The following is a 25,706-nucleotide window of genomic DNA, read 5'->3' as shown; positions in this document are numbered from 1 at the left end:
ACAGCACAAGTGACCATAGATGGGGGTTGCAGAAGGTTGCCGGCCAATAACAAACCCGAGCCTCTCTCTCCTTCCCCCCCCCCCCCCCCCTCCTCTCCCGCCAGCCCCCCGCATACAAACCGCCTTTGTTTCCAGAGATGGCACGTCAGCTTTGCCCTTGGGACTTGCTGTGGGTGTCGGTGTGTCAGTGAGAGAGATGTGGGTCCAGTCAGCGGGACTGACTGCTCCTCACAAATTCCAATGCTGGCATAGTGCACACTGTATTCAGAAAAAAAAATTAAAAGACAGCGGGTGCTGGGTTGGGAGAAGAGGGCTAACTTTTCAGGTCGATGACCTCTCAGAAAGTTCTTCAACGCCTTTTAAAATGTAGTGTCCAATTCCCCCCCCCCCCCCCCCCGCAATTAAGGGGCAATTTCGCGCGGCCTATTCACCTACCCTGCACCTCTTTTTTAATTAAAAAAAAGTTTAGAACACCCAATTCATTTTTTCCAATTAGGGGCAATTTAGCGTGGCCAATTCACCTAGCCTGCGCAAAACCCACGCAAACACGGGGACAATGTGCAAACTCCACACGGACAGTGACCCAGAGCCGAGATCGAACCTGGGACCTCGGCGCCGTGACCCTGCATGTCTTTTTTGGTTGTGGGTGTGAGACCCACTCAGATATGGGTGAGAATGTGAAGCAAGGGTTAATAGCTAGAACAAGCCAGAATTAATGGGACACATTAGTGGAAAGTTATAAATAAGGGAGTTGTTATTGAATTTGTGAGCCGACTCATGACTGTAAGCCGAACAGCCTTGAGAAACAAGGACGATGGCTGGATGACGGAATATGAAATGTGGGAGCCGTTGATACTGTGGCTAAAAACCTGCTGTTTTTGCTAAAACTACTATATACTCATGTGCCAATAGATAACCTCAAAGTCTGTAAAATCATGTATCGAAACTATGGCAAAAACAAGTTTATGCTTTGTAATGGGGGCGAGCTCAAGTGAATGTAAGAGACAGCCCCTTAAAAAAACATATAAAGAAAGGATGTTTTGAGCAATACTTTGGCACTCTCCGAGGTGGTTCTTTGGAATACCTAGAGGGCTGCCCCGATCGCAATAAAGAATATTCTTTTTTAAAATAAATTTTATTGAAAAATTTTGTTTTTATATAACAACAAACCGCAATAAAATACCAACAATAACAATAATAATAACAGTCATAAACATTCGCCCATCCTTAATGAGCAACAAAACATATTTACAACAACTTAAGTTAACACAATATTAAGATAAATAACCATAGGAAGAAAAACAAAGAAGAAAAAATAGAAACAGTAAAGAACACCCTCCATTCCCCCCCCCCCCCCCCCCCCCCCCCGGGTTGCTGCTGCTATTGACCAAGATACCTATCTTTGAACCAGAAAGTCCAGAAAAGGCTGCCACCGTTTATAGAACCCTTGTATTGATCCTCTCAGGGCAAATTTGACCCTCTCCAATTTTATAAATCCCGCCTTGTCACTGATCCAGGTCTCCACGCTTGGGGGCCTCGCATCCTTCCACTGCATCAAGATCCTCCGCCGGGCTTCTAGGGACGCAAAGGCCAGAACACCGGCCTCTTTCGCCTCCTGCACTCCCGGCTCCACCGCAACTCCAAATATCGCGAGTCCCCAACCTGGTTTGACCCTGGATCCAACCACCCTCTACACTGTCCCCACCACCCGCTGCCGCACCGCTCCTGGCCTGCGTTGGGGGGGGGAGGTGGACCTGCCACCGCCACTGCTGCCGCCGCCGCCGAGGATCCTCCGCCAACAGGTTTGTTGGGGTGGGGGGGAGACCTTCCCTGCTCTTTGCCGCTGTGGAGAGAAAGGCCCCGACTTTGTTACCCAGCGGGAGCCCCTCTCCGTGCGACCGCTCTGCTCGCCGACCGGAAGTCTTCTCCGTCGGATGGTTTCTTAACGCAGACCATGGAACTTACCCAGTCTGTGGGTTCCGTGACCCTAGAAATGACTCCTTGGTCCTGGAGGTCCTGGAGCTGTTGCTTGAGGCATTCCTTAAGGGGCGCTGGGACTCTGCGAGGTGCGTGAACGACAGGCATGGCATTGGGCTTGAGTAAGATTTTATACGTGTACGGGAGCGTGCCCATGCCTTCGAAGATATCATGGTATTGCTGGATGATGGAGTCGAGTTGCTCCCTGAAGTCTGTGTCTGAAGATGCAGACACATCGTTTGAAGAGAGAGTGGACTCTCTGCACTAAGTGGAGCAGCTTGCATGCCTGCGCACCAGGCAAGGAGGCTTTTGATGCAGCAACAATCTCAAACGAGAGAATGACTGTGTGAGCACAACGTGTCACCTCAAGGCGGCAGGAGCCACTGGCAGCGATGGCATTGCCATTGTTATCCAGCAATTTACACGCAGATGGCAGGACAGCAGGCTGTACGCAGAGCTTGTGAAAATCAGACGACGCGGTGAGATTGGCAGAAGCGCCAGTGTCCAGGTGGAACCTGACAGGGGACCGGTTGACCGTAAGGGTGGCACACCACTCATCATCCTGTTCGGCGCTGTGGAAGTGGACGGGTTTGTAGCCACGCTTGGGGGACATCCTGTTCGTGGTGACGATGCCAACTTGGAACGGGACCTGTGGGTCATTGCGGGCACAGTCGGAATCAAGGTCTGGAGTAGGTTCATTGATGGCAGGCTGGATAGCCCTGACGTCTAAATGATGCTAACTTAAACTAGAGACCTAAGCCTTGTCCGAACCAGTTGATTCTCTCAGCACGTGTTGTAAGTCTGTGCTGGGCTGGATGAGTTCCTGTTACGCTGAGAGGCAGCACCCAGAATGGGCGGGAACCGTGGTGCCCTCTGCCTTTATCGTGTGTGTATTCTAACTGGTGATTGGCTGCGGTGTTTGTACATGTTGATTGGTCCCTGTGTGTGTCCATCAGTGTGTGTCTGCACCATGATATACTGGTGTATATTATAACACTGATCTGGGCAATCTCCCTCTCAGCATCCTGTTTCCTCAGTTGATATGTCAGGAGCTGACTTGCCCTCTCCCCATATTCATAAATAGCCCCTTTAGCTCAACTCAGCTGTCATACCGCCCTAACTGTAGTATTCAGATTAAACTGCGTTTGCAGCTTTCTCCTCTCTGCCAATAGTTCTTGGGATGGCTGTCTGCATACTTACCATCTACCTCTATAATATCGTCAATTAACTTTTCCCGCTCCCTCCTTGCCTCCAATCTACATGGGCTTTAAAATATTTCTCCTCTAATTACAACCTTCAGTGCTTCCCATAGTATCGAGGGAGAGACCTCCCTATTGTCATTGTTCAAAATATAATCCTGGATAGCCCCAGAGATCCTTGCACAGACCCAATGTCCATTAGCAGACCCACATCCGGCGCCACCCCTTTCAATGCCTCTTACCTACCCCCAACTCAAGGTCCATCCAATGTGGGGCCTGGTCAGAAATAACCACCGCCGAATACTCAGACTTCTTCACCTCTGCCACTAGAGCTCAGCTGATGACAAAATAGTCAATTCTGAAATAAACATTGCGCACCAAGGAGAAGGACGAGAACTATTTTTCCGCTAGGTGTCTGAACCGCCAAAGGTCTGTACCCCCCCCCCCCCCCCCCCCCCCCCCCAACCCCCGTTCCCCGCCATTTTTCCATAAAAGCATTTAACACTTTTGCCATGCCCCATCAGGCCAGCTATCTAGAACGATCCACCCTTGGGTCGAGCAAACAATTCATGTCTCCTCCCATAATAAACTGATGGGTGTCTTGATCCAGTATCGTTGCCGGCAACTGTTTCATCCCAATTTAGGGCGTAAACATTCACCAACACCACCAGTATCCCTTCAACCAGGGCCGGATTAAGACCCTTAGAGGCCCTAAGCACTTAAAAGATTTTGGTGCCCCCATATATATGTAATACAAAATATAAACAATAATAAGCCATAAAATAAAATTTTATTTATCGAAATTAAACAAAACTTACAGTAAGATGGAAAGTAATGTTTATTTTTGTATACCTCCACTTTATTTATATTTGAAAAGTTTTCTCCTACTTTTTTTAATTGCAAAGTCTTTGATCAGATCCTCAAAACTAATCTTATGTAACACATCTGCTTCTATACTTAATAGAGATAAGGCATCCAGCCTGCCTTGTTGCATAGTTGTTCTGATGGGATTTTTAATATACTTCAACTGAGAAAATGAACGCTCAGCTGAGCAATTTGTGACCATTAATGTTAAAAATATACGAAAGCCAATGTCTACATTTGGAAAGGCACACTCAATATTGTCTTCTACAATTATTTTATAAAGTTCAGCATGACTGAATCTTGTTTTTACATTTTTTGTTGCACTGAACTTATGGCGCACATATGAATGAAACTGCTGAAGCTCAGCTGAGAAATTACTGTTGAAGTCCTCTGGGTAAGCATCAATCAGCTTTTGACAGCACTGAGAATACCTTTCAATGTTAGTAGATGATGAAGTGACATTATGTGGCACATCACTTAGAAAAGAAAATCTCTCTGCTATTTCTTTGTATATCTCTCCTCTTCTTTTCATCTCAGTTTCAAGTTTGTCAACAATTGTGTAAAAGGTGGTGATACGAAATTTATCTCTGGCATTCAGATATACTTCTGGTGCATCTCCGTCATTGGGTACCTTCTTTCTGATACGTTTGCGAGTTGTAGCTGCCTTGCAATCAACATCTGGTAGCATTTCCTTTGTAGCTGCTTCATATCTTTCAAATTCATCTCGTGAAGTGCACAGTTTGTCAGCTAATAATACATACAGATCTGCACATGTTTTTAAGTTCACATCCTCATTTTGTAGAACTTGGCTTACTCTATGAAAATTCTGCAAAATCTCATTCCAAAAATTCAACATAAAAACGAATTCTAGCTCTTGCATCTTATCTGCAATATTATTTGCTTCTCTTCTAGCGTCTCCCTTTTGTGACTGGTCTTCGGCTATACATTCTAATGCTTCTAAAATTTTAAGGAAAGATTTCAAAATTGCTGCTGTTGCCATAGCATGTGCCTCCCATCTGGTATCAGAGAGGGATTTTAAGACACTTTCATTTCCAATACAACCTTTAAGAATTTTCCACCGGCTGCTTGAGGCTGAAATTAAGGTATAGAGTAACTGCACTGTAGAGAAGAAATTAACTGCCTCTTGACAGCAGTCAACAGCACTTCGGCCTACCAGATTTAGTGAATGAGCTGCACAGGGCACATATATAACAAACTTGTTTGTTTCTAAAAATTTTTGCTGCATCCCCTTATAACGCCCAGACATGTTAGCAGCGTTGTCATAAGACTGACCCCTACATTTTGAAAAGTTTAGCCTACAAGCTTCACGTAAGTACTGCAACACCTGATTTGCCATTTCCTCACCGGTATGGCTTTTCATTTCCAGAAAGGTTAAAAAGCGTTCAATAGGCTGTCCATATTTTAAGTACCTAAGTACAACACTTAACTGATCGATATGTGATAGATCTGGTGTTGAATCAACTGACAAACTAAAATAACCAGAAGATTTTACTTCATCAACAATGAGCGCATGGACCTTTTGTGCCATTAGTTGAATGAGTTCCTCACAGGTGGTTTTGGACAGGTAAGAAGGATTTCCTTTGCCAGAATTTCCATATTTCAAAATGTGGCCTGCTAAAAATGGATCAAACTGGCTTATGAGCTCAAGCAGCCCTAAAAAATTCCCATTTTGCAATGATCCAAACCTTTGGAAAGGAAGGACTGGCTGTGATCTTCGCGGTGAAGAAATTTCACCAGTACTTATACGGGCGGAAATTCACTATAATTACAGACCACAAGTCATTGCTGGGTTTGTTGAAAGAAGACAAAGCAATACCACCAATAGCTTCAGCCCGGATCCAACGCTGGGCCCTACTACTGGTGGTGTACCAGTATCAATTGGAGCATCAGCCAGGAACCCGGGTAGCAAACGCCGATGCACTAAGCAGGCTTCCATGACCGGACGTCCTGCTAGATGAAACTGTAATGACATTACATTTCCTGGACACCCTTCCCGTGGCCGCATAAAACATTCATTTCTGAATCCAAAGGGACCCGGTTTTATCAAAAATAAAATAACTGGGGAGATGGAAAGACCTGTCCAGGCGGAATTCCACCTTACTGGAGCAGAAGAGAGCAGATCACCGTGGATCCTGCTGTGGGGGCTCTGGTATTATTTCCAACTCAAGGCCATAGAGCCATACTGATTGAACTACATCATGGGCACCCTGGAGTCTCATAAATGAAGATGCTGGCCAGGGGCTATGTCTGGTGACCGGGCCTGGAGACAGACATAGCGGCATTGGTCGGTCAGTGCCAAGAATGCCAACAAGGGCAGAAGGTGCCACCGCTGCACCCATGGGAATGGCCAGGTAGACCATGGTCACGACTTCATGTCGATTTTGCCGGCCCGTTTTATGGGTTCAGTGTTTTTTATAATAGTAGATGCCCATTCCAAACGGCTGCACGTCTACAAAATGAATTTTGCAAATTCAACAACTGCCATTGGAAAAACACCGCACCTCGTTCGCAACTCATGGTATCCCAGAGGTGTTAGTTTCTGATGATGGATCGGTTTTCACCAGCCAGGACTTCACAAAATTTATGAAGTCGAATGGCATTCGCCACATAAGGACGGCACCATACCACCCGGCATCGAATGGTTTGCCGGAGAGGGCCGTCCAGACCTTAAAAGTCGGGGTGAAGAAACAGTCAGCAGCATCATTGCCCACCAAACTGTCGTGTTGGCTATTTGACTACAGAACAACCCCACACGCCACAACGGGAATAGCACCGGCGGAGCTACTCATGGGCAGATGACTCTGAACTCGGCTGAGTCTACTATTCCCATATTTAGGTGGCAGAATAGAGCGACACCAAGAGGCCCAATGCAGGGGCCACAACAACAATCGCCAAGAAAGACCGCTCAACACGGGTGAAAATGTATGGGTCAGAAATGATGCGAATGGCGCCACATGGTTAGCAGGAAATGTCAAGGCCAGGACAGGACCTGTGTCGTATGAGATACATGTAATAAAGAAACACCTGGCCTCAGATTTGTTTCATCCTTTGGAGCTGACTCAGACCAGCAGTCCAAGGACCGTGGCGAGTCCTCCCCGACAAACTATTCACGCCCCTCCGACATCACTGGTGAGGACGTCGGACTCGGATATGGACACCGTGGATGATGCCGCAGCTGTACCCCTGCCGTCGGAGGAAAGGGTCGAACCGTCCCTCAGGTGCTCACATCGGAAAAGACGAGTGCCCAGCCGTTACTCCTATCATGCTTCCCGAGCTGATGGCTGCTGCCACTTTGTCCCAGGCAGCACTGCCCGCCCTGTGGCTCAATCTCTGGGACCCTCAGGGCAACAGAACATTACTCCTGGCCTCCGCCGCATCTAGGAGCCTCCCCAGGCCCGCATCTCCAAATCTTGGGTCTTGTCTTCTCGGCGCCAGGGCTGCGGGCTGCGGGCTGAGTGGGGCTGGCTGTGCAGGTGTTGTCTAAGTGCTGCTCGACCTTGTTCATAAGATATAGGAGCAGAATTATGAAACTTGGCCCATCAGGTCCGCTCCGCCATTCGATCATGGCTGATATGTTCCTCATCCCCCTCTTCCCCCCTCTCCCCGTAACCCCTGACCTTTGCATTAATCAAGAAATCACCTTACTGATTGTGAACATTGAGTGCAGTAATGGCTAAATGCCTGGGTTAGTATGTGTATGACTGCTGTGATATGACTGCTGCGATAGTGTATTTAAAACAAAAGTGCTGTTTTGCAAGTCATTTAAGCTTTTTGGAGCTAGAGGTACAATTAAAGCACCGTAAAAATTTTGGGCTAATGGATTTTTATTTATATTAAGAGGATTGCCTGTGGAATAGTTAATTATACATTGTATTCAGCTTAGCAAGATGATGTAATTAATGGGCTGGAGCCAAGGGTTGAAGCAGACAGGTGTTGAGGTTCAGAGTTTTGGTTTGTGACTGGAAGGCAAGCTGAGAAGTTTCTGAAGAAATACAGCCAGAGATTCTGCCTTGTTCTGACAGGGTTCAGGTCTATCTTTTCAAACAGTCTCAAAAGGTACATCTGTACTACAAGTATTCATGAGTGCTAACTGTATTTAAAAGTGGATTGTAACCCAAGATGGTTATTGTTCTTTGAGTGAAAGTAAAGATAGCAGTTAAGGGTTATTGTGTCACTATTTATTAGCATTGTCTAAGGGGTAATTGGAAGCTATTTTCTTGTGTGACGTTAAAGATATTTTAATACTGCCTTAGTAATAAAGATTGTTTTAATATACCATATCCTTATTTTGTGTGAAATCACTCCTGGAGGGAGATATCCTCTCCTCACAATCTTACAAAATTTAAATATTGGGGTTTCTGACCAGTGTCCTAGCCACTGTCTCGGGTCTAGTCCGGGTTTGTACTAAAGCTATGCGCTCACATAGCCAAGCCATGGAAGACCTCATGGCTTGCATGAACCCCTCCATTTCCCCCACAAAGCTGTGCATAAACTCTGGCCATATGTTCCTCTGTTACATGGCACCTCCAGCAGGCTTCTTGTGGCTACAACCAAAGGCACATCAGCGGCAGTGGCCTGGTTCCCAGCAGTCCAGTGTCAGGGGAGTTAGCTGTCACATTCTTAATCAGTTGCGGGGAGGTGTCTGTGTTTGATCACCAGAATGTGATCCCAATTCTAAATGTACGCCTCCGCAACCCACGTGGGTGAACTGTGCTGGTAGACGCTGTGGAAGAGGAAGTGCATGCTGCATCCTCTGGGACAGTGATGTCTTTGTCCCTGAGGTGGAATCTCCAGATTCCTGCTTTGGCTATGGCCTGGCCTTGAGATTGCAAGAACTGGTGTTGAAGAGCAAAAGGAACCACATTAAAGATCATCATAGTATGAGCGTAGCGTATGTGCTTGTGTGCCCATATTCCAGCACAAGGTTGGATGGAAGACTGTTGAGCGTGGTCCCGGAAAATCGGCTGGCGAGTCTCCATTTGCGACATGAAGTCTGTGGGACTTGTTAAGTGGAAGAGTGTTGAATAGCGTTGCCTGGCGAGCAGCGGGAAGCTTGCGGCAGTTTCCACTCGCTACCGCTCTTAGAAATCATTCCGGAGAATAGCGCCCTCCATGTATGGTGTAGATGTCCATACGCCCACTTACCCATGGTCCATTTATTGCCGCTATGCTTTCTGATCCCTTGACCCGCCTGCAAGTTAGATTATTCAAAATAACAGATGGGATTCATAAAGGTGATCAAAGGATAAGAGAGACAAATAGACAAAAGCAGCTGACCAACAAAGCAGGGCAACCTTTAACAACAGGCGGATTGGCCACGCTAAATTGCCCCTTAATTGGGGGAAAATAATTGGGTGCTCAGGAGCGTTTGAGCACTCAGGAGCATGTTGTTCTGGCTGGCTAACGATAGTGGTAATCCTTACATCCTCTGCTGCCTGGAGGAGATCCAGAATGATGCAGTCTTCCCTACTCGAGGGAGAGAGGCTGGCTACAAATGATGTACATCAGCTCAAAGGAATGTTTGCTGCCATGCAACAGCAGGCCCAGTACCATGCCGATGACCGAGAGTTGGATTCAACGGAGTAGTTTCCGTTGTTCAAAGCCAGAGGTCTTTGAGTCTCTGTTCTTTGTCTAACAGGATTATCATACTGGCACCTGAGTCTACTTGAATTTTTTTTAGATGACTATCTACCAGGATTTCAGCATTCCAAAATGAAGAACCACAATCTTTGACCTCACCCAAGAAGAATGGCTGTATGTCTTCTGGGTTTTCAGTCTCAACCTCATGGATTACCTTTGGGTTATCTGTGCAGGGCTGGGGTTTTGATTTGCAAAGCTCACCAAAGTGGTAAGCTATCTGTCTGTTGCAGTGGAAGCATTGGTCTGTACTCACAGGACACTGATCTCTCCTGTGAGGATGCTTCACGCCACAGCGCTGGCAAGGTTATTCTTCTGGATGATCTGGGACTTGATTTCCCGACTTGAATTGTCCCCGCATCTTTGTGACCCGATAAGCTGAACTGAAAACTGGCTTCATTCCCAAGTTGTATTCTCTCTCTCCTTAGGATTGCCCTGTCTTTTTCATGTGGCTCAGTCAGTCTAACTAGCTGGATTGCCGTATCAAGGGTTAGATCATTTTGAGCTGTACGAAGTCAGAGAATAAATTATCTGCAACACCTACTGCTATTCTGTCACCAAGGTCAGACCTCAAATCGTCATATTCAAATGCCTCAGCCACCCTGGATAGATGATTTATGAATCAATTAATAGATTTCCCCAGGCATCTGGACTCTCTCATTGAATTTAGCTCTTTTCAATATTTCGTCGAATCGCAAGTTTTAAAAAATAAATTTGGGTTACTCAATTGTTTTTTTTCTCCAATTAAGGGGCAATTCAGCATAGCCAATCCACCTACTCTGCACAGCTTTGGGTTGTGGAGGTGAGACCCACGCAGATACTGGGAGAATGTGCAAACTCCACACGGACAGTGACCAGGGGCCGGGATCGAACCCGGCTCCTCAGCACTGTGAGGTTGAAACCCAACGTAAGTTGAAAGGACAAAATCAAAAGATTTTAAAACCTCATCAAATTTGGTGGATGGCTCATTAATAATATCCTGTCATGTGTGATTATGTCATCTGCAATTGGCCCTATTGAGTAAAATGTATTTACTTGCTCTTTTTCTGGCTTTTTATTTAAACCAGAAGCGTTGCTGCATCTTAAAGATCTTTTCCTCCAAAGACCCCAATTTTCTGACTGGTCAGGGCCTTGGGTGAGTTAAGTGGAGTTAGAAGTGTGGAACTGGGCAGCACGGTGGAGCAGGGGTTAGCACTGCTGTCTCACGATGCCGAGATCCCAGGTTCGATCCCGGCTCTGGGTCACTGACAGTGTGGAGTTTGCACATTCTCCCCGTGTTTGCGTGGGTTTTGCCCCACAACCCAAAGATGTGCAGGCTAGGCGGATTGGCCACGTTGAATTGCCCCTTAATTGGCAAAAATGAATTGGGTACTGTAAATTTATTTTTTAAAATAAAGAAGTGTGGAACTATGACCCATGTTAAAGATGTTTAAAATAGCTTGCCTTTAAAGATGGGGTGCCATTCACTGCAGTACAAAGGACTTCCCATGTTTTCCAGTTTCGGCAGGCTCCACGAAATAGCGACGGAGCACTCCTGGGAGAAAACCTTTTAACAACGGCTGCATGGGTAAGCTATCTGCTGACTTATTTCGTTCAGCAATTTACTGTTGCGAGTAGCAAGGCATTCAAATTCAGCGCAGGCTTGCTGTTTTACAAATCAGATGGCCGCAACAATCCCGATTGGCTGAATAATTCAATTAATTTCCTTTATTTTTCAAACTTGGAGGCCACATATTGAGGCTTGGAGATGGGAATTGGGAGTTGGATTTTGCAATGAATTTCATTCAAACAGCATTTCTGACTCTGGACTGGTAAAATGGGTTCTCAGGACAGCTGTAGCCAGGGCAGTACGGTAGTGCAGTGGTTAGCACTGCTGCCTCACAGCGGCGAGGTCCCAGGTTCGATCCTGGCTCTGGGTCACTGTCCGTGCGGAGTTTGCACATTCACCCTGTGTTTGCGTGGGTTTCTCCCCCACAATCCAAAAGATGTGCAGGATAGTTGGATCGGCCACGCTAAACTTCCACTGAATTGGAAAAAATGAATTGGGTACTCTAAATTTACTTTTTTTTAAAGTACTGCTGGAGCCTGGAAGTTAAAGAGACTTAGCTCTTCTTTGCAGGCTCTGGATTCTGTGTGCTGAAACTGGACTTTCAAACAAGGTTTTATGAAGCCTTTTACTACAGTAAAATCTCTTCCTTCAGCTTCCAGGCTCTTTGCTCTGGGCTTTTTTCTGGCCAATTTTCTCTGCATCCTCCATTTCAGTTTAGAGCCTCCTTCAGGTCAGAATTTCCGTTGAAGACTTTCTAAGTCTTTCAGCATTTTATGAGATTGAGAGATTTTGAACCCGAGCTGACACAATGATGGGATGCTATTAGTTACAGAACATGTCTGTTAAAGAAATCTGCATTGTCTTCCATGTGTTGCCAAACCTCTTCTACGCCAAATGTTCAACCTCTTACTCCCAGTTTATTTGTTCTTCTCCACTGATATTTATTTGTTCGTCTCATGTCTAACTAAGGAAGATAATTACTCATATTTTTTGATGGCCTTCCATACGTACTTTCTTTTGAAACCATGAAATCTGCAATCATTTCACAATATTTATCAGCTTGAACATTCTGGTACTTCTTATTTTCAAATGAGACATAATCACGTGTTTTCCTACCCAAGCCATAATGTAGGTCATCCAGCTTCCTATTATGTCATTCCATTTTGGTGAGAAAATTGTGTTAACACATTGTCAGTGATTCAAAAGGACAGCTGTTAAAAGAAGTAACGAAACTAATTTGCGCAATGGCTAAATCTGGGCTAAAGTTAGCGAACACAAGTTCTTTTGATAACTGGAAGAATCAATTGAGCTTACCCTGTATAGTGATGCACTTTAGACAGTTCACGCAGTTAAGCGCAAATGACTTTTCCATTCCATCAACGGTCAATAATGCAAAGTTTAATCCAACTGCTAACTGCGTAAATTACAATCCATTGCATGTTAATGACATAAGAACTAGGAGCAGGAGTAGACAATTCAGCCTCTTGAGCCCATTCCATCATTCAATACAATCATGGTTCATCTAATCTTGGCCTCAACTCCACTTTCCTACCCGTTCTCCATAACCCTTCAACCCATTACTAATTAAAAATCTGTTGATCTCCTCCTTAAATTTACTCAAAGTCCACCATGTTCTGGGGTAGTGAATTCCACAGATTCACGACCCTTTGAGGGAAGTAGTTTCTCCTCAACTTTGTTTTAAATCTGCTAGCCCTTATCCTAAAACTGTAATCTCTCATTCTGGATTGCCACACAGAGGAAGCATCCATTCTATGTCTACTTTGTCAATACCTTTCATCATCTTATATTCAACTTCCATTCGTAATGAATTAAGTAGTTCAATTGGATATTCTTTGAAAATAACCAACACCACTTGATGTACCATCAATTGTACGCAAGGCGAGTGATTTACCAAAGTCCGGCTTTAATAGACTAGAACACAGCTCTGCGATCGTCTACAATGGAAAGGACGATCGTCAGGCGTCTGACCATTTATACCTCGTTAATAGAGGCGTGGTAACTCAGCCTCTCGGCCAATCGGTCGAGAGGCACATGACCGACCAGGGCCAATGGTAAGCCGACGTTCTGGCCCAATGGCAGACAGGTATGCAGATCATATCACCACATTCACCCCTTGCGGAGAAGGAAGGCGGGGGGGTGTGAATGAGACCCAGGGTGGGGGGGGGGGAGAACTGGTGATATGAGTAGCCGTCGGGAGAATAAATTTTCTCTCCTTACCCTTATCGAATTTGGGGGCTTCCCACTGGCCCAGACATAACGATATTTACAAAAAAAAGGTCCATGGGGCTGTAGAACTCTAGAAGGATTCGATCAGTCTTTTGGTGGTCCTTGACGTCCTGGCAGAGCGCCGCAGTGGAGGAGTTGACGTCGGATCGGCCGATGGTCCTGGAGTCCGGGAGCGATGGACTTCGAGTAGTCTCTGTCACCTGAGCTGGCTGCGGAGACGCCATGGATGAGGGATGGGGAAGCTGAGTGGGGTGCTGGGGTGAAAAAGGGGAGGGGGGGGTCTGTGGTGGGGGGGGGGGCCCGCACGCCGGCGGGTGCCAGGTCCCGGAGGGAGACCGTGTCCTGCCGACCGGCGGGGTACTCCACATACGCGTACTGCGGGTTAGCGTGGAGTAACTGGAAATGCTCCACCAACGGGTCGGACTTGGGCACCCGCACATGCTTCCGGAGCAAGATGGGCCCGGGGGTGACCAGCCACGTCGGGAGAGGGGATCCGGAGGCTGACTTCCTGGGGAAAACGAGAAGACGTTCATGAGCGAAAAGAGCGAAAGTAACAGGGTAGTTGTTATGGGAGACTTTAACTTTCCAAATATTGACTGGAAAAGATATAGTTCGAGTACATTAGATGGGTCGTTCTTTGTACAATGTGTGCAGGAGGGTTTCCTGACACAATATGTTGACAGGCCAACAAGAGGCGAGGCCACATTGGATTTGGTTTTGGGTAATGAACCAGGCCAGGTGTTAGATCTGGAGGTAGGTGAGCACTTTGGAAACAGTGACCACAATTCAGTGACCTTTACGTTAGTGATGGAAAGGGATAAGTATACCCCGCAGGGCAAGAGTTATAGCTGGGGGAAGGGCAATTATGATGCCATTAGACATGACTTAGGATGTGTAGGTTGGAGAAGTAGGCTGCAAGGTTGGGCACACTGGATATGTGGAGCTTGTTCAAGGAACAGCTATTGCGTGTTCTTGATAAGTACGTACCAGTCAGGCAGGGAGGAAGGGGTAGAGCGAGGGAACCGTGGTTTACCAAAGAAGTGGAATCTTTTGTTAAGAGGAAGAAGGAGGCCTATGTGAAGATGAGGCGTGAAGTAATTGGATAATATTCCTGGATAATTGGGGCTTATTCTGGGGTAGGTGGGACCTCTACAAACAGGATGGTCTTCACCTGAACCAGAGGGGTACCAATATCCTGGGGGGGAGATTTGCTAGTGCTCTTCGGGGGGGGTTTAAACTAATTCAGCGGGGGGATGGGAACCTAAATTGTAGTCCCAGTGTACAGGATGTTGAGAGTAGTGAGGTCAGGGATAGGGTTAAAAGTTCGAAAGAGGGCACCGGCAAGCAGGACGCTGGTTTGAAGTGTGTCTACTTCAACGCCAGGAGCATCCGGAATAAGGTGGGTGAGCTTGCAGCATGGGTTGGTACCTGGGATCTCGATGTTGTGGCTATTTTGGAGACATGGGTAGAGCAGGGACAGGAATGGTTGTTGCAGGTTTCAGGATTTAGATGTTTCTGTAAGAACAGAGAAGATGGTAAAAGAGGGGGGGGGGTGGCATTGTTAATCAAGGAAAGTATTACGGCGGTAGAAAGGACGCTTGAGGACTCGTCTACTGAGGTAGTATGGGCCGAGGTTAGGAACAGTAGAGGAGAGGTCACCCTGTTGGGAGTTGTCTATAGACCTCCGAATAGTTCCAGAGATGTAGAGGAAAGGATTGCAAAGATGATTCTCGACAGGAGCGAGAGTAACAGGGTAGTTGTTATGGGGGACTTTAACTTTCCAAATATTGACTGGAAATACTATAGTTCGAGTACTATAGATGGGTCAGTTTTTGTGCAGTGTGTGCAGGAGGGTTTTCTGACACAGTATGTAGACAGGCCAACAAGGAGCGAGGCCACATTGGATTTGGTACTGGGTAATGAACCCGGCCAGGTGTTAGATTTAGATGTAGGTGAGCACTTTGGTGATAGTGATCACAACTCGGTTATGTTTACTTTAGCAATGGGCAGGGATAGGTATACACCGCAAGGCAAGAATTATAGCTGGGGGAAAGGCAATTATGATGCTATTCGGCAAGATTTAGGATGTATAGGATGGGGAAGGAAACTGCAGGGGATGGGTACAATTGAAATGTGGAGCTTTTTCAAGGAACAGCTACTGCGTGTCCTTGATAAGTATGTACCTGTCAGGCAGGGAGGAAGTTGTCGAGCAAGGGAACCGTGGTTTACTAAGGAAGTTGAAGCACTTGTCAAGAGGAAGAAGAAGGCTTATGTTAGGATGAGACATGAAGGCTCAGTTAGGACACTTGAGAGTTACAAGTTAGCCAGGAAGGACCTAAAGGGAGAGTTAAGAAGAGCGAGGAGAGGACACGAAAAGTCGTTGGCGGATAGGATCAAGGAAAACCCTAAGGCTTTCTATAGGTATATCAGGAACAAAAGAATGACTCGAGTAAGATTAGGGCCAATCAAGGATAGTAGTGGAAAGTTGTGTGTGGAATCAGAGGAGATAGGGGAAGCGTTAAATGGATATTTTTCGTCAGTGTTTACACTGGAGAAAGACAATGTGGTCGAGGAGAACACTCAGGTTCAGTCGACCAGGCTAGATAGAATTGAGGTTCAAAAGGAGGAGGTGTTAGCAATTTTGGAAAATGTCAAAATAGATAAGTCCCCTGGGCCAGATGGGATTTATCCTAGGATTCTCTGGGAAGCCAGGGAGGAGATTGCAGAGCCTTTGTCCTTGATCTTTATGTCGTCTTTGTCGACAGGAATAGTGCCGGAAGACTGGAGGATAGCAAATGTTGTCCCCTTGTTCAAGAAGGGGAGTAGAGAAAACCCTGGTAATTATAGACCTGTGAGCCTTACTTCGGTTGTGGGTAAAATGTTGGAAAAGGTTATAAGAGATAGGGTTTATAATCATCTTGAAAAGAACAAGTTGATTAGCGATAGTCAACACGGTTTTGTGAAGGGTAGGTCATGCCTCACAAACCTTATTGAGTTTTTTGAGAAGGTGACCAAACAGGTGGATCAGGGTAAAGCTGTTGATGTGGTGTATATGGATTTCAGTAAGGCGTTTGATAAGGTTCCCCACGGTAGGCTATTGCAGAAAATAAGGAAGTATGGAATTGAAGGTGATTTAGCGGTTTGGATCAGTAATTGGCTAGCTGAAAGAAGACAGAGGGTGGTGGTTGATGGCAAATGTTCATCCTGGAGTTCAGTTACTAGTGGTGTACCGCAAGGATCTGTTTTGGGGCCACTGCTGTTTGTCATTTTTATAAATGACCTGGAAGAGGGTGTAGAAGGATGGGTTAGTAAATTTGCAGATGACACGAAGGTCGGTGGAGTTGTGGATAGTGCTGAAGGATGTTATAGGATACAGAGGGACATAGATAAGCTGCAGAGCTGGGCTGAGAGGTGGCAGATGGAGTTTAATGCGGAAAAGTGTGAGGTGGTTCACTTTGGAAGGAGTAACAGGAATGCAGAGTACAGGGCTAATGGCAAGATTCTTGGTAGTGTAGATGAACAGAGAGATCTCGGCATCCAGGTACATAAATCCCTGAAAGTTGCCACCCAGGTTAATAGGGCTGTTAAGAAGGCATATGGTGTGCTAGCCTTTATAAGCAGGGGGATTGAGTTTCGGAACCACAAGGTCATGCTGCAGCTGTACATAACTCTGGTGCGGCCGCACCTGGAGTACTGCATGCAGTTCTGGTCACCACATTATAGGAAGGATGTGGAAGCTTTGGAAAGGGTTCAGAGGAGATTTACTAGGATGTTGCCTGGTATGGAGGGAAGGTCTTACGAGGAAAGGCTCAGGGACTTGAGGTTGTTTTCGTTAGAGAGGAGAAGGCTGAGAGGTGACTTAATAGAGACATATAAGATAGTCAGAGGGTTAGATAGGGTGGACAGTGAGAGTCTTTTTCCTCGGATGGTGATGACCAACACGAGGGGACATAGCTTTAAATTGAGGGGTGATAGATATAGGACAGATATCAGAGGCAGTTTCTTTACTCAAAGAGTAGTAGGGGTGTGGAACGCCCTGCCTGCAACAGTAGTAGACTCGCCAACTTTAAGGGCATTTAAGTGGTCACTGGATAGACATATGGATGAAAATGGAATAGTGTAGGTCAGATAGGCTTCAGATGGTTTCACAGGTCGGCGCAACATCGAGGGCCGAAGGGCCCGTACTGCGCTGTAGTGTTCTATGTTCTATGTTCTAAGTTCTAAGTTTCAGTTGGGGCGCTTGATAGTTACAAGGAAGCGAGGAAGGATCTAAAGAGAGAGCTAAGACGAGCAAGGAGGGGACATGAGAAGTCTTTGGCAGGTAGGATCAAGGAAAACCCAATAGCTTTCTATAGGTATGTCAGGAATAAAAGAATGACTAGGGTAAGAGTAGGGCCAGTCAAGGACAGTGGTGGGAAGTTGTGTGTGGAGGCTGAGGAGATAAGCGAGATACTAAATGAATACTTTTCGTCAGTATTCACTCAGGAAAAAGATAATGTTGTGGAGGAGAATGCTGAGACCCAGGCTATTAGAATAGATGGCATTGAGGTGCGTAGGGAAGAAGTGTTGGCAATTCTGGACAAGGTGAAAATAGATAAGTCCCCGGGGCCTGATGGGATTTATCCCAGGATTCTCTGGGAAGCCAGGGAAGAGATTGCTGAGCCTTTGGCTTTGATTTTTATGTCATCATTGGCTACAGGAATAGTACCAGAGGACTGGAGGGTAGCAAATGTGGTCCCTTTGTTCAAGAAGGGGAGTAGAGATAACCCCGGTAACTATAGGCCGGTGAGCCTCACGTCTGTTGTGGGTAAAGTCTTGGAGAGGATTATAAAAGATACGATTTATAATCATCTAGATAGGAATAATATGATTAGGGATAGTCAGCATGGTTTTGTGAAGGGTAGGTCATGCCTCACAAACCTTATCGAGTTCTTTGAGAAGGTGACTGAACAGGTAGATGAGGGTAGAGCAGTTGATGTGGTGTATATGGATTTCAGTAAAGCGTTTGATAAGGTTCCCCACGGTCGGCTATTGTAGAAAATACGGAGGCTGGGGATTGAGGGTGATTTAGAGATGTGGATCAGAAATTGGCTAGTTGAAAGAAGACAGAGGGTGGTGGTTGATGGCAAATGTTCAGAATGGAGTTCAGTTACGAGTGGTGTACCACAAGGATCTGTTCTGGGGCCGTTGCTGTTTGTCATTTTTATAAATGACCTAGAGGAGGGCACAGAAGGTTGGGTGAGTAAATTTGCAGACGACACGAAAGTCGGTGGAGTTGTAGACAGTGTGGAAGGATGTTGCAGGTTACAGAGGGACATAGATAAGCTGCAGAGCTGGGCTGAGAGGTGGCAAATGGAGTTTAATGTAGAGAAGTGTGAGGTGATTCACTTTGGAAAGAAAAACAGGAATGCGGAATATTTGGCTAATGGTAAAATTCTTGGCAGTGTGGATGAGCAGAGGGATCTCGGTGTCCATGTACATAGATCCCTGAAAGTTGCCACCCAGGTTGATAGGGTTGTGAAGAAGGCCTATGGTGTGTTGGCCTTTATTGGTAGAGGGATTGAGTTCCGGAGCCATGAGGTCACGTTGCAGCTGTACAAAACTCTGGTACGGCCGCATTTGGAGTATTGCGTACAGTTCTGGTCGCCTCATTATAGGAAGGACGTGGAAGCTTTGGAACGGGTGCAGAGGAGATTTACAAGGATGTTGCCCGGTATGGAGGGAAAATCTTATGAGGAAAGGCTGATGGACTTGAGGTTGTTCTCGTTAGAGAGAAGAAGGTTAAGAGGTGACTTAATAGAGGCATACAAAATGATCAGAGGGTTAGATAGGGCGGACAGTGAGAGCCTTCTCCCGCGGATGGAGGTGGCTAGCACGAGGGGACATAGCCTTAAATTGAGGGGTAATAGATATAGGACAGACGTCAGAGGTAGGTTTTTTACGCAAAGAGTGGTGAGGCCGTGGAATGCCCTACCTGCAACAGTAGTGAACTCGCCAACATTGAGGGCATTTAAAAGTTTATTGGATAAGCATGTGGATGATAATGGCATAGTGTAGGTTAGATGGCCTTTAGTTTTTGACTTCCCATGTCGGTGCAACATCGTGGGCCGAAGGGCCTGTACTGCGCTGTATCGTTCTATGTTCTATGTTCTATGTTCTAGGTGTCTGATTAGTTGCAATACAGAGGAGTGAGCGGATAGAGTGTAGGGCATCGGGGATCACCTCTTGCCATCGGGAAATCGGGAGATTTCTGGACCGGAGGCCCAGTAGTATGGTCTTCCAGATGGTACCATTCTCCCGCTCGACCTGTCCGTTACCGCGAGGGTTATAGCTGGTCATCCTGCTAGAGGCGATGCCCCTGTCGAGCAGGAATTGACGCAGCTCGTCGCTCATAAATGAGGACCCCCGATCGCTGTGTATGTACGCGGGGTAGCCGAACAGTGAGAAGATGGAGAGTAGGGCCTTAATGACGGTCGATGTGGTCATGTCGGGACAGGGAATGGCGAAGGGGAAGCGGGAGTATTCGTCGATAACCACCAGGAAGTAAATGTTGCGGTTGTTAGAGGGAAGGGGCCCCTTGAAGTCAATGCTAAGACGTTCGAAGGGGCGGGATGCTTTGATCAGGTGTGCGCGCTCGGGGCGGTAGAAGTGCGGTTTGCACTCGGCGCAGATGTGGTAGTCACGGGTTACTGACCTGACTTCCTCGATGGAGTAGGGCAGGTTGCAGGCCTTAATGAAATGGTGTAGGCGGGTCACCCCTGGATGGCAGAGGTCTGCGTGGAGGGAGCGGAGGCGGTCTGTCTGTGCGCTGGCGCAGGTACCGCGGGACAGGGCATCAGGAGGCTCATTGAGCTTCCCAGGACGATACAAGATATCATAGTTGTACGTGGACAACTCAATCCGCCACCGTAAAATCTTGTCATTTTTGATCTTGCCCCTTTGTGCATTATCAAATATGAAGGCTACTGACCATTGGTCTGTGAGGAGGGTAAACCTCCTGCCGGCCAAATAGTGCCTCCAATGTCGCACGGCTTCGACTATGGCCTGGGCTTCCTTTTCCACAGAGGGGTGGCGGAGTTTGGAAGCCTGGAGAGTTCTGGAGAAGAAGGCCACGGGTCTGCCCGCTTGGTTCAGGGTGGCCGCCAGAGCTCCCTCTGATGCGTCGCTCTCGACCTGGAAGGGGAGGGCCTCGTCGATGGCGCGCATCGTGGCCTTTGCGATGTCCGCTTTAGAACATAGAACATAGAACAGTACAGCACAGAACAGGCCCTTCGGCCCTCAATGTTGTGCCGAGCCATGATCACCCTACTCAAACCCACGCATCCACCCTATACCCGTAACCCAACAACCCCCCCTAACATTACTTTTATTAGGACACTACGGGCAATTTAGCATGTCCAATCCACCTAACCCGCACATCTTTGGACTTTGGACTTTGGACTTTGATGCGGCTAAAGGCCTGGCAGGCCTCCGTCGATGGTGGGAAGGTCGTGGTTTGCATGAGGGGGAGTGCTGAGCAGCTTCCAGAAGCGCCGCAGCCAGCGTTTTGGCCTGGCACACCGTGGAGTAGTGGCTCTTCTTCCCGCAGCTCTTACAGAGGGTGGAGCGGGCTGGGCAGCGCGAGCGAGGGTGTTTTGTGTACCCGCAAAAGTAGCAGCGGGGCCCCGCGGATTTATCGGGGCGTCCCGCGGCACAAGCCTGAGGGAGGTCGGGAGCGGCGGGTGGCGGGTGGGAAGCGTGCCAGGAGGCCTGGCCAGGGTCATAAGAGCGAGCGCTTTGATCTGCGACCTCCAAGAAGAGGAGAGAGTCAGCGTCTCAGTTAAACTGAGTTCGTCTCTTTCCAGCATCTGCTGGCGGATCACGGGGGACAGCATCCCAGCCACGTAAGCGTCTCTGATCAGTAGCTCCATGTGCTCTGTAGCCGAGACCGCTACACAGGAGCAACTTCTCCCCAGGGCATAGAGGGCCCGGGCGTATTGGCTTAGAGACTCACCGGGGACCTGCTTTCTGGTGGCCAGCAGATGTCGAGCGAATACCCTGTTGACCGGTTTGATGAATTGTCCTTTTAGCTTTTGTACAGCGTCATCATAATTCGTTTCCTCTTTGATTATTGCGTAGGCGTCGATACCCACGCTGGAGTGGAGGACGTGCAGCTTCTGTGCCCCGGTGGGGGGGGTGGTTGTAGATGCTAGGAACCCTTCGAGGCAAGTCAGCCAGAGTTGGAAAAGTTCTGCAGAGTTTGGAGTTTGCGGGCTGATGCGGAGGCATTCGGGCTTGATGCGGAACTCCATCTTCAAAGTCGTAGTCAATTAAATTGATGTACCATCAATTGTACGCAAGGCGAGTGATTTACCAAAGTCCGGCTTTACTAGACTAGAACACAGCTCTGCGATCGTCTACAATGGAAAGGACGATCGTCAGGCGTCTGACCATTTATACCTGTTAATAGAGGCGTGGTTAACTCAGCCTCTCGGCCAATCGGTCGAGAGGCACATGACCGACCAGGGCCAATGGTAAGCCGACGTTCTGGCCCAATGGCAGACAGGTATGCAGATCATATCACCACACCACTGCTCTAATAAACAAAAATAAGTGCTTTCCTTATGAAAATGAGATAATATGTAATACTTTAATCTGTAAACGCCAAACATTGCAATAGGAACACATTTTTTGAATTTCATAAAATTAACTCGAAAATTGGATATTGGAAACGGGCCATTTGGTTTTATTCGTCGATGTTAGTCTTCATCCTTCACACAGGCACTAGTCCTATTTCCAGATGTCTGCACAAACCCCACTTTGCTTAATTCCCATTTCCCCGGTTTCTTGTTTCAATTACTAACTTCTGAAATGCATTCCACAGCCATACGGTGCACTGAATTAATGTTTTTTTCTTCGTTGTAAAAATTATATTTAATTTTAGATCTATGTGCCAGCATTCCCATTAGCCACTGTTCTTATCTACCCTGTTCCATCTCTTCATAATTTTAAACATCTCTATCCAATCATCTTGTAATCTTTCTTTAAATATTGGGCTTGTTTTCATTAAGGAAAAGGAGGACTCAAGTCATTGCAGGTCATGTTCGAGTGCATCTGCACGATAACCTAATCCCTTCCGGCAGCTTGCAAGTTTATTGATTTAATCATTTTTCACAAAAATAAACTGTTGTACTGCAATTATATTGTGTTGTGCTTAGTACAGGCATGTCACAAAATGAAATTTCAGTCGATGCTAAGCATTTCACGCCAACAAGCTGTTGAGATGGCTTCTGCAAATCAGGAGTACTTCTACGAGTCCTGAACTGAATCCAAAAGACCCAAAACTTGACTCAATACCAAAACCTGTAAGGAGATCAGGAAAGCTTGATAAACCAGTTACTGTAATCACACTCTCAAGAACCACTGGGATCACTCAATTGATCTCCCCATGGGGCTTGCTGAGGGGCTGAGGCTCATGAAGCTTGAACTTAAAAGTCGGCCAAGATTGGAACCGGCAAGATCGGTAGTCCTGGCTGGGACTTACATGCTTTATGCTGCATTGCGGTCTTTACTTTTGTTTACCGAAATAAACCAGGCGACAAGGAAAAACTACGCCTGCAATTCTGGACGTCCGGACTGCGTTTCAGTTCCTCAGCACCAAAGCAAGGTCAGCGCAAGTTTAAAAATGACGCTTTTTGGGAGACTTGAGGATTTTGACACAGGCGTAGAAGATTGGGTCCAGTGTGCCAAATGGATGCGGTATTTCTTTCAGGTGATTGCAATTACAGGAGACGACCAATAAAAAGTAATACTCCTGACCTGCGGATCCCAAACCTCTCATGTAATCAAAAGCCTTGCCTACCCAGCGGCCCCAGATTCAGACCTTTTGATGAGCCTGTAGCACACCATTACGACCCCTAGCAAAGGTACAGGTTCAACAAAGCTGGGCAAATCCTGGGGGAATTCCTAACGCACCCACACAAGCTGGCCGAGCATTGTGACTATGGGCCATCCTTTCCAGAGATGCAGTGGGACCGCCTCGTGTGTGACATAAACTACATGGTGACCCAACATAAGTTGTTGGCAGAACCTTCTTTGGACTTAAAAAGGGCCAAAGAATTGTACTTCTCACATGGGTGACATGATGGCACAGTGGTTAGCACGGCTGCATCATAGCACCGGGAACCTGGGATCAACGCCAGCCTCGGGTGACTGTCAATGTGGGGTTTGGACTTTCTCCCTGTGTCTGTGTGGGTTTCCTCCGGGTGCTCTGGTTTCTCCCAAAGTTGTGCAAGTTAGGTGGATTGGCCATTCTAAATTGTCCCTTAGTATCCAAAAGGTTAGGTGAGGTTACTGGGTTACGGATATAGGATGGGGGCTTGGGCCTAGGTAGGGTGCTCTTTCCAAGAGTCCATGCAGACTTGATGGGCACCCCCCCCCCCCCCCCACCCCTCTCCCACCCCCTCTCCCCCCGCAACCAGACTAAACTGAGTGGGTCTCAGAAATGTTAACCCAGTGGTCATGTGAACAAAGCTGGTTTCAGTGACAGCGCCCTGAAAATTTAACTCCTGTTTCTCTCTCCACAGATGCCACATACATGACCTGTTGAGAATTTACAGCATTTTCTGTTTGTATTCATAATCTAACGAGGCACATTTTGTCCTTGGTGTTACGAATGCATATTCAGGACGAGAGCGTAATCAGAACAAAACAGCAACTTCTCCAAACTAACAAAAAGGTGTGTGTGTGTGTGTGTGTGTGTGTGGAATCGTAAAGGCTGCCATGGGACAGGCCGTGACCCACGGCAGCCTTCACGCCCACTTCCAGGGCCGATTCTCGCCCCCGTGCGGGGCTAGGAGCGCGGCCCCGTGCGTCACGGAGGCGCGGCCTTGACGACGGTCGTCAAGGCCGCACGTCAAGCGTCACGCCGGCATGCGCAGTTGGCGTCTTTTCCCTCAGCCGCCCCGCAAGACGTGGTGGCTTGATCTTGCGGGGCGGCAAAGGGATACTCTGAATCCATGTTGAAAGAAAAAGTAAGAAAAAAATTCCCAAAACTGCTTAGTTCTAACTGGGGGGGGGGGGGGGGGGGGGGGGGTAACTTTCTCGTTCATAACTAGGGCAAACTAACCCAACCAACTCCCCTGACGCGAGCCAGTCCATCGTGAGGGCACCCCCGGGGTCGGATCCCCCCCGCACCCCACCCGAGGACTGCACCAGCCAGCTTCCCTGCCAGGTCCCGCCGTGTGAGACCATGCCGGCGGGACTGGCCAGAAGCCGACGGCCACTCGGCTCATCGGGGCCTGGAGAATCGCCGGGGGGGGGGGGGCCACTGCCAATGGCCCCTGACCGGCATGGCGTGATCCCAACCCCGCCCGAAAACCGGCGCCGGAGAATACGGCAGCCAGCGTCGGCGGGGTGGGATTCACGCCGCCCTTGGGAATTCTCCGACCCGTCGGGGGGGGTCGGAGAACCCACCCCACAGCTTTCTTCTCATAACTCTGCAAATTAGATCTCTTTGCATACATGTCCAATTGCTTTTTGATACTCCTATGAAATCTGATTTCAATGTTCTTTCAGGTAATGAGTTCCAGATCATATCAATGATGTGCATGAAATCATTTTTCCTCATTTCCCCTTGAGTTCTTTTGCCAATTATTTGAAATATATGACTTCTACTTATCAACCTATTTGCCAAAGGAAATAGTTTCTCCCTAATTGCTCTGTTGAAACCTTGAATTGTGTATAACGCTATCCGTCACCTAAACTTGAACTGCGCAAATAAGAACAATCCCAGCTTCTCCGCATCAGCTGAATTTTCCATTCACTGGTGTCATCCTGGTAAACCTATAGACCGTCTTAACACCTTTCCTAAAGTGTGGTGCCCAGCATTGTATAGATGACTGCTCTAACTAGTCATTTGTAACTTACTTATTTTGTATTCAATGTGCTTATATTCTGAACTTCCTGACCAACTTACCCTGCCACCTTCAAGGATTTGAGAATATGTATTCCGAGGGTGTCTCTGCTCTTGCATTCCCCTCAGACCAGCTCAGTCAATCCTGCACTCCCCTCAGACCAGCTCAGTCAATCCTGCACTCCCCTCAGACCAGCTCAGTCAATCCTGCACTCCCCTCAGACCAGCTCAGTCAATCCTGCACTCCCCTCAGACCAGCTCAGTCAATCCTGCACTCCCCTCAGACCAGCTCAGTCAATCCTGCACTCCCCTCAGACCA

General features: G+C 47.4%; 1 protein-coding gene across 1 annotated transcript in view; it reads right to left on the bottom strand.

Moving 5' to 3' along the window:
- Positions 1 to 4,017: 4,017 nt before the first annotated feature.
- LOC119955295 (zinc finger MYM-type protein 1-like) overlaps positions 4,018 to 25,706 on the bottom strand; it is a 42,598-nt gene continuing 20,909 nt past the window's right edge. The window contains exon 5 of the mRNA XM_038781375.1: positions 4,018 to 5,746. Within this exon, the coding sequence (XP_038637303.1) occupies positions 4,036 to 5,746 (1,711 nt within the window). The 3' untranslated portion in view covers positions 4,018 to 4,035. The remainder of the gene's footprint in view (positions 5,747 to 25,706) is intronic.

The sequence above is a fragment of the Scyliorhinus canicula genome, chromosome 20 (assembly GCF_902713615.1).
Source record: "Scyliorhinus canicula chromosome 20, sScyCan1.1, whole genome shotgun sequence".
Taxonomy (NCBI): domain Eukaryota; kingdom Metazoa; phylum Chordata; class Chondrichthyes; order Carcharhiniformes; family Scyliorhinidae; genus Scyliorhinus; species Scyliorhinus canicula.
Note: the sequence above shows the minus strand (reverse complement) of the source record. Positions and strands in the feature narration are given on the sequence as shown.